Source organism: Diorhabda sublineata, chromosome X (assembly GCF_026230105.1).
Source record: "Diorhabda sublineata isolate icDioSubl1.1 chromosome X, icDioSubl1.1, whole genome shotgun sequence".
Classification (NCBI taxonomy): Eukaryota; Metazoa; Arthropoda; class Insecta; order Coleoptera; family Chrysomelidae; genus Diorhabda; species Diorhabda sublineata.
Genome location: NC_079485.1, coordinates 10629493 through 10644134, shown reverse-complemented (window position 1 = coordinate 10644134; position 14642 = coordinate 10629493). Strand labels below are relative to the sequence as shown.

The 14642-nt window shown below is 29.7% G+C and overlaps 1 protein-coding gene across 3 annotated transcripts in view; it reads right to left on the bottom strand.

The window, feature by feature from the left end:
- LOC130451761 (epidermal growth factor receptor kinase substrate 8-like) overlaps positions 1 to 14642 on the bottom strand; it is a 44069-nt gene that overhangs the window by 6758 nt on the left and 22669 nt on the right. For all 3 annotated transcript variants that reach the window (XM_056790985.1, XM_056790984.1, XM_056790986.1), the window contains exons 3-8: positions 7627 to 7773; positions 4418 to 5103; positions 2611 to 2813; positions 1996 to 2186; positions 1771 to 1899; positions 1112 to 1208 (exon numbers count right to left, since the gene is read on the bottom strand). In XM_056790985.1, coding sequence (XP_056646963.1) covers positions 1112 to 1208; positions 1771 to 1899; positions 1996 to 2186; positions 2611 to 2813; positions 4418 to 5103; positions 7627 to 7773 — 1453 coding nt within the window. The remainder of the gene's footprint in view (positions 1 to 1111; positions 1209 to 1770; positions 1900 to 1995; positions 2187 to 2610; positions 2814 to 4417; positions 5104 to 7626; positions 7774 to 14642) is intronic.

Below are 14642 nucleotides of genomic sequence, written 5' to 3'. Positions count from 1 at the left end.
CTCACTGTCTAGCAGACGTTTCTGAAAAAGATAACTTGGTTAGGCCAGCATCAAAGTGCGTTCGTTTGAGTGTTTGTGTGGTGGTAGTAAAAAATCTGTCCAACAGACATCAGGCCTGAATCACAAATAGTTGCAATTGAACAGGATAATTCCTTATAGTCTAAGGTTCAAGCAGAGCAACTACTTTGAACCTTACAAGCAACCTACATTAAACAAGAAACGGATATTTGATTTAATACATTCAAGAATTAAAGCAGAAGTTCTGTTCTAAAGGAAGTAACTTCAGAAATAATCTATTGGATATACTTCCTCTATTTATTATGAACAAGCTGTGATGATTGGAATGATTTTAAAATATGATGAAAGCATGGAATTTTTCTAGGATAATATGAAAAAGACTATTGAAGGATAATACCAATTATGAAACAAAATTACTTGGCAATTAATTAGATCTAGATGTAAATAATGTTTAGAATATTCGCTAAATACTTTGGAAGCCTTAGTACATGTATTAAAAAGATTACAAATACCTAATAATAACTAATATGAAGTTTTATGTTGAGAGATTTCTTCAGAAATTTCTACCATGATATTGCTTGTAATTGTTAACATGAATTATTCTATATTCAACGTGTATACTATATGAAATGCAATAATGAATAAGAAAATAAACAACCTGGAGAATTAGAAGATACTTGGATTTATTGTTTTACGAATAAAGATAAGAAATCCGACCAAAATCGAATGTGAGAGTGAAACTTCTATGTTATTATTAATGTTGAATGATATACAACACTAAATCTGAATGTACTTTGTTGATATAATTTATATGATATTAGTCTCTATAATTATTATAAAAAAATTATTAAAATTATTTTCATGAGGTACTGGCAGTTTTTAGATTCAAAGTGAATTTATAAGCTTTTCCCACTACTGCGATAAAGATATACATTAAGATCTTAGTGTAAAACAACAAAATGAATTGTAACTTATCGTAAACAGCCCCATTTAGCTTGAAGAATCAAACAAACACAAAAGAAATAGACATAAAAAGCAAACAAAATGCTATGAAAGCTGCACTCTCAGAAATAGCGGAATTCTCCTTTCTTACCGATCCTTTCATTTCTAATCCAATCTGTATTAGTTTTTGATGTAGGGGAATGATCTTGCGTGCTATGGTCTCTGGAAAATCTCTCTACTGGAGAATCCTAAAAAAAACAAAAATAATTTTATTATATTTGAGGAAATCTGATGACTTATGTATGTTATTAAACTAATTATTAAAGATAAAATGGACAATAAAATGCTAATGGGCAACGAAAAATAAAATAACAGTAACAATAATAGACACCGAGAAGCTGGAACAATGGTCATAAAAGGCACTACACGGTGGACATCATCACGACCTCAACCAACCATGGCTATTAAGGATCAAGTTATTAATACGAATAACTACAAACATGTTATTTAGATCTCACTCACTCACTCACTCAATCTGATAAATGTAGAAAGTGCCAACAAATATCAGAGACCATTCAACATATAACTTCTGTTTATGCAACATCATCCACCAGATGATGTTCAAATAGGCACTAGTACTGGTTATAATTATTTCAGGATTTAAATTTTAGTCTAATTTATCCTTGACTGTGCTAAGTGATTTTTTTAATGAATTAACAATTTAAAAAAAATCGAATTTATTTAACTCCGTTGTGTATGACTTTCGGAATGCGTATAATGTAATAAATATTTTTATAATTAAGTACTCACAGTCCTTCTGTAATTATGGGTATACAAGGGGTTATTGAAAACATAAGGAGTGACTATTGTATGTGGAACGTGAGCAACTTGTCCTCTACTATTTCTGGCTTTCCACCATTTTCTACTGTCGTCTAAAATCTAAAATTAAAATAAACCATATTATTACTACAAAATACGTAATTTGAAAAATCGAATATGACATAAACTTAAAACAAATTTCCAGCGATTTCATACCTCTAAAAACTCTCCTCTAACGACAGTTAATTCTTTATCGTTATTAGCTGTTCGTGGATATGTAACTTGGACAATGGTTGCCCCTCTATTTTGAAGGTCTTCCAAAAAGCTTTCTTGGTTCCTTCCAAAGCCCCTTTCTTCCCCATTTCTCTCAATTGAGTCCACCGAAATGTCACTTCGTGTACTTTCACCTAAAAATAGGCAAATTTCATTGCTGACTTTTTCACAAAATCACAAGTTCTGTACATATTAAAACAATCTCAGGTTGATCTTCTACCTGGCTTCAGCATGTATGTGTTCAGAAATGATATTTCTTTGCTAGTATTTCAACCCAGACAAGATTTCATACACCTCATAATTTAATGTTAATCATTAAATAATATTGAGATATCAACTGAAATATTTTTAGTTGCAATAATCATAAATTCATGCTTTTTTGTTTAAAGAACTCGGTTGATAATTGACATATGGGAAATTGATTTTTTTATTACTGTACAAGTATTACAAATAAAATAAAGGTTTTTTAAATTTTAAGAAAGGGTTAATTTGAATGTAACAAAAAATTTCAAAATTTCGTCACTTATAAAGGGTAAATTTTTCATATGAACACATTACCTAGTGTTGTTGTTATATCTTTTTGATGAGAATTACTTCTCTCGTACACATCTTGACTTGAAGAGGGATAATCTCCATACTCTCCGCTATACTGATCATGTTGATAAGATTTGATCTCCGTTTCATCCACGACCGGATATTCTGGTGACCATCCATCCATAAAAACCGGATGATAGGCTATTACGTTACCCTTGTATTGATCTCTACAAAAGTTAATCTTTCTATCAATTGCTTATTTCTAAACATTGACCATATACATTATAGTTTGCAAAAAATAAAAAAATAGGCCTTTGTAGACAACTAAAAAGTGAAAAATATGGGAATAAAATGATAATGATGAAATTAGTATTCTCAATGTTCTAAAAGCGTGAAGTACTTGGCACGAGATTTTTTCAACTAACTCTGCATTACGAAATACAGATTGTAAGAAATTATAACGATTAATATTAAGCATACCACGCTTTTGAAAAAGTGGGATTAATTTTCTCGTGATTTATTTTATTATATTATATTATATTAATCATTTCTATCTAATCTAATCGTTACACGGGACTCTGTCGATTTTTAGCAATTGCGTTTATTTGCCATATAAAGAAGTACTCGTATAAATGTTACTACGTAAGCATGTCCAATAGCAGGATCAAGAACAGCACGATCAACCGCAGAGCCTTGCATTTTATGAACAGTCGACGATAACTCAGAATGACAATTTCCAATCGATAAATGTTTCTAATAATTCCACGCCATCATACGACAGTAAATATTTACTAAGCCACTAATTAGGAATATGTGACAAAATTATTAACTTGGTGTATTGTCACTAGTCATTGAAAATTATGCGAAACTTCCGATTTATCTGATCGCTAAAAGTGGAAAAAATGGAGTCCACATTCGTCACATACTTTCCTAGTCTACCAGACAAGGATAATGGTAAGAATTTATTAAAGGGAATTGTCATCGGTCCTCAATAAATGTCCGACGTTTTGAAGTGTTCGAAAAACAAATTTCAAGTCTCTGTTATGAGATATGTACGAGTACATACCAAGTTTTTGAAAGCAAATTGAAAAAAATTAATTTACGAAGAAATTGTTTTAATTGTTACGTTACATAGGCGTCAATAATGAAATAATTGATAAATTATTAAATAATGTTTCCATAAAACCACTTTTTTATAGATGAAATAAGGAAGACGATGAATGTATTTCATTACATTTCGGTGGTATTAGGTTTGTTCCAACCCATCAAAAAACCGTCCTTGGTACGGTAACGATGTTATCGTTATACGAACGATTCTGTTTTGTGTTCTAATCGACTTACGTATCGTTTGTGAACCGTTTCCAGGACGGTCTTTTCGATACGTGGTTAAAAGCATATATGTAATATTACTATAATTAGTATGAGAAAAAACATCCCTACGTTACGGTGCCGATAATACTCATTTTCTCTTTAGTTCGAGACACTTTATCTATACTGCACATGCTTGAGAATGCGCAGAACCGAGCTGGAACCTCGGAAGATAGAGAAATCATTGCTATTCTGTCTTCCTTAGTCGGAACAGCTTCCACTTATAGAAACTGTCCCTATAGAAGTATTACATATATAGTTGAAAGCAAGTAAGCCTTAACAGTTGTAAGGTGACAAAAAAATAGGAAAACGGAGTTAAATTTTTAACATCTTTATTAGTGAAACTCCCAAAAATATATAAAATTGCAACCGATATTAAAAATTGCATATATTTGGAATAAAACTATTGAAACTATGTATATATGTAAATATTGATACTATTATAAAAGTTTAATAAACTTACCTTGGTATCAGCCATGCGCTTCCCAGTGAATGCCACAATTCTGTTTCTTTACTTGTAACACAATTCATTAATAAGTTAACAGCTTCTCTCGTTAGCAAAGGAGAAATTACGTTGTGTGGTATATGCTGATCAAAATAGGTATCATGCGAAGCTTCAACAATCAAAGCTAGAGGTGTGAAGAGAAAATGAACCAATTCTGGAGCATTTGGATCATGGATATGTGCTTTCAATTTAGCTAACAAGTTGAACGAAAGTTTGAATTTCTGGAAAATATCAACAAATTCTTTTTCTGGTGGAGGCTTTGTTCTCATTGTCAACATTCCATCACCCATGTCTCTTTTCTTACTTTTCCTTGTTTTTCTTCGACGTTCAAGTTCTCTGGCAGCTGCAGCTGCATGTTGAAGTCTCGCTATAAACTTTTCAATATCATCGAAACAGTGATTAAGGATAGTAACATCTCTCTCGTATTTTTCACTAGTTGTTGAACTCGAATCATCATTATTTGCGGTAAGTTCAGAATCTGATCCGTGATAATCCCGTGTTACATCTCTAGATGGACTAATAACACTTTGAGGAGGTTTATGAGTCGGGGGAGGGATACTGCTTTTACGACTTCTTGTCAATGCTTTACCCATTCGTAGCTCTTTCAAATCTTCGACCAAATCTTGAGCTGAAATACTTTGGCACTGAAAAATAAATAGCAGTTATGGAATTTAAATAAAGTTATAAAATTATAATTAAAAAAATTATTAATAAAAAGCAGGCCATTATTCTTAATAGATTCATCAAACGTTCATTAAGAGGACGTGAGAATGTAAGCTTAATAGCCACGGAATAGTTTTGAATGTGAGAGAAATATTTATTTAAGTGTTTGTACAATATTCTTTCGGAGAAGTATATAACTTATTTTGATTTTTATTATTAAAAACTTTGTTCTACCACAAAAAAATTAAATTTTGATGAATCTCTTCTCTCAATCCCCTCAAACAACAAGAGATTAATTTGATAAATTCTTAGGCATGGAAGAATATTCGGTATTTTTATACTTTCGCTCTGGAAAATCATCGAAAAATCATCCAATTTCGATGAATTTTTTTTAATCTTAGTTTTTACGACGGATGAAAAAAATTAAGGGAATAAGAAAAAATTAAAACTTATATCGGTTCATGAAAATACACTCGTTCACGTATAATTGTCGATAACTTTTTTCCAAATAATCAAATGAAGTTGTTATATTTTTTTTCATAATCTACACAAAAAATGAACAAATTGAAAAAAAACTTATACAAAAATGTTGATTTATCATGTTCTTACAATTAAAAATAATAATAATTTCTCTTAAAAATGACCTTTTCTTACATATAATCGTTTGTACCTTTTTTATTAAGTAATCATTCAAGTTATATGAACAGAAACATTCATAAAATCACTTATTGTAATCAAGTGTACAATATTAAAAATTAACTTTGAAAAATTGAAAATTTTCACCATTAAAAATATGGTACCTTACTAAGGTTACAGATAAAATGTTCTTTTTTTTGTGTAGATTAACAAAAAAATAAATGAACTGCGTTTGATGCTTTGTAAAAAAGTTATGAACGATTATATGCGAAGAAGTGCGTTTATGATCACATTTAAAGTGATAAAAACATATGAAATCTCCAGGTGAGATATTTCCCATATTTTTTTTATAAATCCTCCGTAAAAACGAAGATTTTAAAAAATATTTCATCGAAATTAGGTGATTTTTCGATTTTCTACAGCCAATAAACAAGGGGATCGCGAAAGTAGAAAATTACCGAATATTCTATATTCAATTCTATATTTTAATCTGCGTGATAACGAAATTTTGTTTACTTATAAAAACAGCTTTTTTTGAAATTGTAATTATTAGAGCTGCTCTTATAATAAAAGTTATTTATTTAGTTAGGGAATAATATGCATTTTTATACAATACAATGCAAATTTTTTAATCAATTATTCATTATTGATAAATTGTTTACACTCGAGGTAATGTTAAAAAATAATATTGTGTGAATATTAAAATATTGACAGATATCATCAAGAGTTATCTCAATGAGAGTATTCTGTGATATCATCTTTCAAATATCTAATAAAAATTAATTCAATTGCGACATTTATCTTATCTACTGTTTTCCAAGACTTGCATTAGTACTATAACATAAAAGTATTCTCACTAAAGCCTTATTGTTGTATAATTTTATAAGCTCTAAAAGTAGGAAGTAATTGTCATGAAGTAAGAGTATCATTTAAGTAGTGGAAAATCATTATTCAACTAACTGTTAACGAATATACACCGTACTTTTAATTAATAAAAATCATTACTTCCTGAAACAGTTACAAATTTTTGTATTTCATTTTATAAAAAAACTACTTTCCACAGCAGAAGCGTTCAGCTATTAGGTTAGTGGTTTCTAACCTTTTTACACGCGTTGCGTACCTCTAGTACCTCGACAATGATTGGACACATTAAGAAAACTTTATAATTAAATAACAAAATTTCACTAACATCTAACTAACATCATTCATTAGTTCATAAGAATTTAATATTAATTTATGAACGAGACCTTATTTATTTTTTCTCATAATTTAAAATTTCATGATTGTTTCCGTTTATAATGATCAGATCGAGATACTTTAAAATTAATGCCGTTTTTATCTGCTAGTTCTTTTACAACAAAATTATTTTGTGATAATTTTTTGAATTAGTGAATAATTAATATAGGTATAAAATATATGAAACATATTTAGATTGAAGTGATACATTAATTAGTAAACATATCCAAGGCAAATAAATTCAATCGAATACTGGAATTGACAATGACCAGCAATCCGGTCATTTACTATTCTAGTTTAGAATAAATAACTACATAACATTTTTTAGCTTCATATCTATTGATAATAATTTTTAGTTGACAAATATTTGCGAAGACCAAACATGAACATTTCCCTTGAGGTACCTGTAAATAATATATCTCACATTCTTCACATTCATTCGTCAGAAATAACTAAAATTATTTTCCAAAAATGAACCAGTAAACACAAAAAGTGTAAATTCTTATCTCATCGTAGCTTCAAGCATCGTTCTTTTTGAAAAAATAATTTCTTAATACAAATTCTTGCAATGATTTGTTTTTCGAATAATTTTAAATACGTTCCATCAATGCATGTATTATTCAAAAACTTACCTGAAATATATGCATCTCTGGAGGGTGTGACTGATTTGAGTTTGTAACAATGAAGACTAAAATATTGTTATACATATCCATGGGATCTTGACTCATGAATGCGCTCGGTTCTTGAATCGAATTTGCAGGAAATCGCTCCATTACGCTCTGAAATGAAAGAAACTAAATTAGCAAGATTGTGATTTTACTCCCAGAAAAGATTTTTATTAATTTCAAGAGATGACATTCGCAAATTACGTAATAAATGTAAATTACTTTCCTCCACTTATGTGGAGCTAGTAGTAGACGAACTCTTATACGAATATATATATATATATATATATATATATATATATATATATACATATATATATATATATTATATATATTATATATATTATATATTATACGAATACGAGGGAACTCAATCTCAAGCCTATCAAGCTAGACGGACAAGCCATTGAAAGAAAAACAGAAGAAAAATATCTGAGTCTCACACTAGATAGTAAACTTCTCTGGAACAAACTCGAGATAATCACTAAAGCCACGAAAACCCTAAAGGAATTCGAGTTGTAACCCAAATATTCTACTGTGGCAATTGTGAGACCAATAGACTGGTTTGCATATGTGCAGCCGGGGCCATGAGATAATGTCCAACAGATACACTAGACGTGATTCTAAATCTCCCACATCTCCATATAGTATTGGATAGCGTGGCTCTGAATGTTTAGAGAAGAAATCAATAAGTATACACCGTCCTCAAAAAATGAATAAATATGGGATATGCTTCAGAATGAGATACCAAAAGAGTTTAGTTTTAAGAAACATTTCTTCTTGAAACTAAGCTGTAGAAGTAAATGGGATCCAAAACACCATATTGGAAATTAAAAGAAATGGTACCAAATGATATAGGGATGGCTCCAAAACAGCAGACGTAAGTGGAATAGGAGTGTACGGGCCTAGAACTAAGAACTCTGAAATTCTGGGCAAAGCACCAAGTATTTTTCAAGCAGAAATATATACAATTGGCAAATATATCCAGTTTAACCTAGAAAGGAATGATCGCAAAAAAGAAATCGTAATATAGTCCAATAGCCAAGCTTTAAGCTCCAATATCATAAAATCCAAGCTAGGTTGGGAATGTCTGGACAAGTTGAATGAGCTAGAGAAACAGAACAAACTTATCTTACAATTTTCGGGATACTACAGAGTGGAGGGAAACGAAATAGCTTACAGATTCTTCAAAATATGGACGGATAAACCCTTCATAGGACTTGAATCTTTTTGTGGTATGAGCTAGAGAATAATAGAAAAAGCATTGGAACATGAGGTAGATGGGGGTAAAACCAGATACTGAAACAATCTACAGGGGTTAAGACAGGCAAAGACATCCTGGAAAACTATAACCAGGGAAGATCTGTTGACGGTATGAACTTAGGTAAGACCAGCTCACGATTACTGAAAGGAGTCTTGCTAAGGCATTGTGTTCCTCAATGGACACCTGAAGACGCTAGGTTTAGCAGAGAATGCAATGTACAGATACTATTATGTATTCTCTGGAGCTATCAGGCTACTCCAGAGCATTACACCCAGGAGCGTATGAAATAGAAAACAGAGATCTCTTGCAGTTTGAGGGAATGACAATTTCTGAACTTTTTTAGAGGAGTGGGATTAATAGACCAGTTGAAACACCGATCCCTATTGACACAACCAGAAAAGGGGACACAATATATCTTTTGGGTCGCACTGTACATAACACCCTAATACGTACAAAAAGATTGACCAAAAGTACTTGGAAGATAAAACAGAGAGAGACTTTACACATAGTAAATATTAACATAGAAAAACATAAAAGTGAAATTTACTATCACTCGATAACAATTAACTAATTAAAAGTATTTCATTTGTAATTTAGACTGGAGTGTTGTAGTGGGAAAATAATCTAACAAACGTTATTTGAGAATTTAATTTTGGGGATTCAATAATTAAATTAAAAACAGATGGTATTAATTGTAGATTTCATTTAAATTAGCGGTAGCCCCGAATATAGGAGAAATTTATTTATCATTATAAGACAATATAAGTTAGTTGTCGAAGAGTTATTTGTAGTAAGATTATAAATATTGTGCATCTCATTGAAACATATGTTGTTATATAGTTATATAACTGTTTAACATTAAATAATAAAATCGATCTAATTATAATTAGAATTGACTATGAAAGCGTGAACAATAGTATATCAAATAGAATGTTTTTGTAAAAACATTATATGAAGTTTCAGAAATCGAATCGAAAGTGATAAATATGAATTTAATAAATAGTAAAAAGCAAATTTTCGCTAATAAGTTATTGTTAAATAAACTTTTGATATTGGGCATTGAGAAAAAGCTCAGACTCTTTATTTTTATGCATTAAAATGAAGTCGTGTTACATACTATCGATTTTCTATTACCAAACAAATTAAATTAATAAGGAAATTTCAAATTTATTTTGAAAAAGAATGAAATTTATCTAATCTAGAATTTTGTTATTCCTACAGGTCCTAACTTAACCTGACCTAACCTAACCTAACCAAAATTATTTTATTGTAACATCAGTGTTTTGCGTTAAATATTGAGCGTTTATTTATTTATATGGTGTTTAGGTTTCGACAAAGAGCTGAAGTTATTATTCCACGCTTTTATTATCAGTTTCACCTGTACGTTTGAAACTGACTTTTTGGCCTCGATTTTGCCCTACTTTCAGGGAACATACTTAATTTAAACTTTGCACACTTGTCAATTACTGACAAACAATGCAGTAATTTGAAAAAAATATTTAACTATCCTGATTACATTCGCTAGGATTCATAAATTCCTTTTGGTATCCTTTATTAATTATAGTTTATTATAAATAAAATGCAGTTTAAAAACACTGCGAAACACGCTTTTAGAGTTAGTTATTTTAAAAAGTAAATTTAGTTATACTAAAAGTTATAGTTTAAACAATCTAAAAAAAATGGCAATAACTTAACTAAAAAGTAAAAAAATAAGAAAATTACGGATGAGACAACTAATGTAATTATTATAAAAGCGTGGGGTTCTTTCTATGATATTTTTAAGCTAAATCTATGTGTCGTAATGAGGCTAGTAAAAACTTATCACCACTTTGGTAAATGGAAAATTGTAGAATAAAGGAAATAGGAATCGACCCCAGATTTTTGTTATCCGCTAGAAGCTGTACCATTAAAATTATACTAGATACACGTCACCTACATAAGAAACCCCATCGAGAAATGCTACCGTTCAACTTACGGTAGAGAGCTATTTCGAGTTCATTAAGAAAATGGGAAAAGAAAGGAACAATGGAAAATAAATGTGAATACTCTCAGTGAATAATTTTCAATAATCGAAAAAATAATTTGGACAGTCCTGGGACTGGGAATTAAACTCAGATCTAAAAAACGCAAAATTAGTTTTAAAATGTCATACGTAGCACCCCTAGATTTTATGATAATAACATAAACTTTTTCATCCGTAATTTTATTCTTATGCCAAGAATAATTTTTTACATTTTATTTTTTTTAATTATTGCTAAAAGCGTGTTTTTATTTTATTTAAACAATATTTTTTTTACTTATGGAAAATATGGAGAATGTTTAAGAAGGATGTCAACAATGTTTAGTAAAAGAAACTGTACTTCCGAACAACGCCGCCGAATTATAATGAAGCGCGATTACACAAGTTCAATGACATAGTGCGAAAATCAGTACCAATCATAAGCTGTCAAACAATTAAATGATTTCTCCAACATATAAGTTGTTCCTCAAGAAAACTATTGTTAAGTCTTTGTTATTAAAACGTATTATCTTGATATTGTCTTGATTCATTAAATTCTCAAATAAAATAAAAGTTTATACGGAGTTTCATGATGATAGGTTTGGGATGCTATTCGGAAGTAAACCCTTGAAAAATATCCGAGGCATCATTTGAGGTACCTTTACTACAGAACCCTTCACATAATTTTGCAGTGTGACATGTCTTAAGGCACATTAAGAAAAGCAATAAAGTTGAATTAATCTCACTTGCAAATTGACATTCAGCTTTTTGTTGAGGATTTTGACTGAAGGATTCAATTTTTTAAACAATTTATAATCGAAAAGAAAAATATTATAAATATTATTAACTGTATTATTCACATAGGGACTGAAATTCATAGGGTGGTACGTTTTCAAATTTCACTGAGATCATTAATGTAACGTATTTTCGTAAAATCTGAAAGCAAGCAAGTTTCGACAACAAAGTAATTGTCACTCTCAGCGGCAAATTCAAAGGATACTAAAAACGCTAATCGATTAATCCATGATCTTGTTTGTACTAATCGTGAAAACCCATTACAAAATAAAAAATGCCGGCGCCTTTGATATGCATTACAATAAATTAATTATCAGTTACAAACATTTCAAGTAATAGTCCATTAATAACCAAAAATAATGATGTATTTCCTTTGAAATAGTATTATTATTTATTTCAAATTCTTCTCACAATTAAATAGATACATCGTTGATCTCTCTCCAGCTAACTTTAAATGATTTAATTATCATAAAATTACATAGCAAAAGAAGTTCGTGAATTCTTGTTTAGAGAAAATATAGGTAAATCATTGATATGTAGAAATTTAATACAGAAATAAGAAATGTATACATAGCAAAAAATCGAGAGAATGGAAGTGAATAGGCTCAAATCGAAATCAAAATTTATTTGTAATGTAGCGAGAAGGTAAACTCACTGAGGAGAAAATAAGAAGAATGCTTGAAAATCTTATGTGAAACACGAAATATGAACAAAAGAATTTATATAAAAAAACATATTTAACAATAAATTTACTAAAGAGACCTTCGAAGAACCAAGTAATTGACAGACAAGTATAAATACGTGCTATGGACATTGATTTTTCAGGGTGAATGGAAATAGTGATAAGAAGAAATGGAATGAGGAATTTCGACGATGAGACATGTGTAAGGAACAGAAGAAGAGCCATTTGAAATATGAATATAGAAAAGATATAATAGAAAATAAAGAATTTATCGGAATACCAATGACAAATCATATGTTACCATTAAACAACATAAAGATAATTATCGTAATATCCATTAATGGATTTAATCCAAATTTGTGTAGGGACATTGAAATCCAATTAATTAGACTATTAATATTTTCTTGTAATCACTTCTGAATTTGATATAAAGGGCATGAATAGAACATCACAATTATTATTTGGCTCACTTGAACCGCAATACGAAGATATAGTATTTATTTTCGTTAAATACGTGAACAAAAAAAAGGCATTTGAAAGTATAGAAACTGGAATACCGTCTATCGAAAGTCTATTAGAAAGCTATACGAAGGATGGAGAATACCATTGTATCATAAACCTTTTGATAACGTATAGGTATTAGAACGAGTGCATGAAAAGAATGGGTACGTAAAAAAATAATAGTTTATTAGTGAGGTTGTTATATTTAAGTTTAAAACGAAATAGAAATATTATATTGAAATCAAATCAAGACAAAAGAATCAGAATCTTGAGATGTGAATTCAAAACAATTGGTGTACATGAAATAAAAAGATTAACTAGAAGAGCATAGTTATGGCATGGCTAATACTCGGAAATGTAATTTGACAAAAATTCTAAAATTATATATTTTTTGAACGTAGGTAATTCTTCATACTCATCTTATGAAATATCTTTGATTAGCTGAATCTCTAGCAAATAGATTTCAAGTTAGCCATATAATGTTAAAGCTGATTTGTAAATATTATGATTGTATATTTTGACTTAATGCATGTTTTTACATAAATGTGTATAAACCCAACACAATTTAGTTACAAGCTTTCGTTACCCCTCTCAACACTTTACAATTTTAAAGTTTCAATACAAACACAAATAATTAAGCCATAAATAATTAGTCTTAATTAACTGAAATCAGTATGGATGAATAAAAACTTGATGACTTCTTCTCATTATAACGATATCAATAAAATTCAAATCAATAAATTTATGTTTTTAGGAATGTGTTCATTCTTTGATGAATGCGATATTTTTATGGGAAATTAATGTAGTTTAGAATGAAGGTAATCATTATAATTTCAAGGTGAGTGGGTAGGAGCGTCCACTTTCTCATCTACTAAAATAGAAATGCAGAAACTTTTTATCAAAAACGAATATTCTTGATTGAGTTCTGAAATATGTTCTTCTATTCGTATGATTCAAGCATAATATTGATGGAAAAATATTTTTTACGCTCATGTCTGTAAACGTCGAAAATCGCACTGTCAACATTCCCTTAACAATAACATGCACGTAATGAGATATCATAACACGTGCATTTTGAGAAGAAAACTTAAACTTCTTGATTTAATTAATTTACAATCAAATTTTTATTTACGTAAGACTTTATTTGGTCTATTTACACAAATTTAGTCAATAAAAAAACATAAAAACTTTTAGCATTAGGGAGATATATTTCGGTTTGAAAGAGTGATGCCCCTAAATGTAGGTAGCATATTATACAATTTCTTTCAAGTATGGGGCTATGAATGGGCGTAGAAAAAGTATAGTAAGTTTCACGAGTTGTAAGCCTATTACGCATGAAAATTTCACTTACAACTCTTGTTACGTAATATGCTATTAAACTTATCGCAGATGATTCCATCGTTTTTGACCTTTTTAAAGGTTGCAAATTTGGATTTTACAGTACGAGTCCAGCAAATGAAAACAATAACATACTTGACCGTTCATATTTCTAAGGCCATTCTTCTTCCAATAATTTCTCAAAATAATGCCTGGTTCATTCAATATTACTATTATATTCTTTGAAAGGGATGCTATATTTAAATAGACTTTCACTTTTCCCTCTATGTCTTTAATTGAAACTTTCAATTCTCTTGTGGTTCACGTATGCTGTTTTGTGTTATATTTTGATATCAAATATAATACTAATTGTGAAAATCACTACAAGATGTTTTTAAATTTAATCAACTACTTTATTAGTCTAT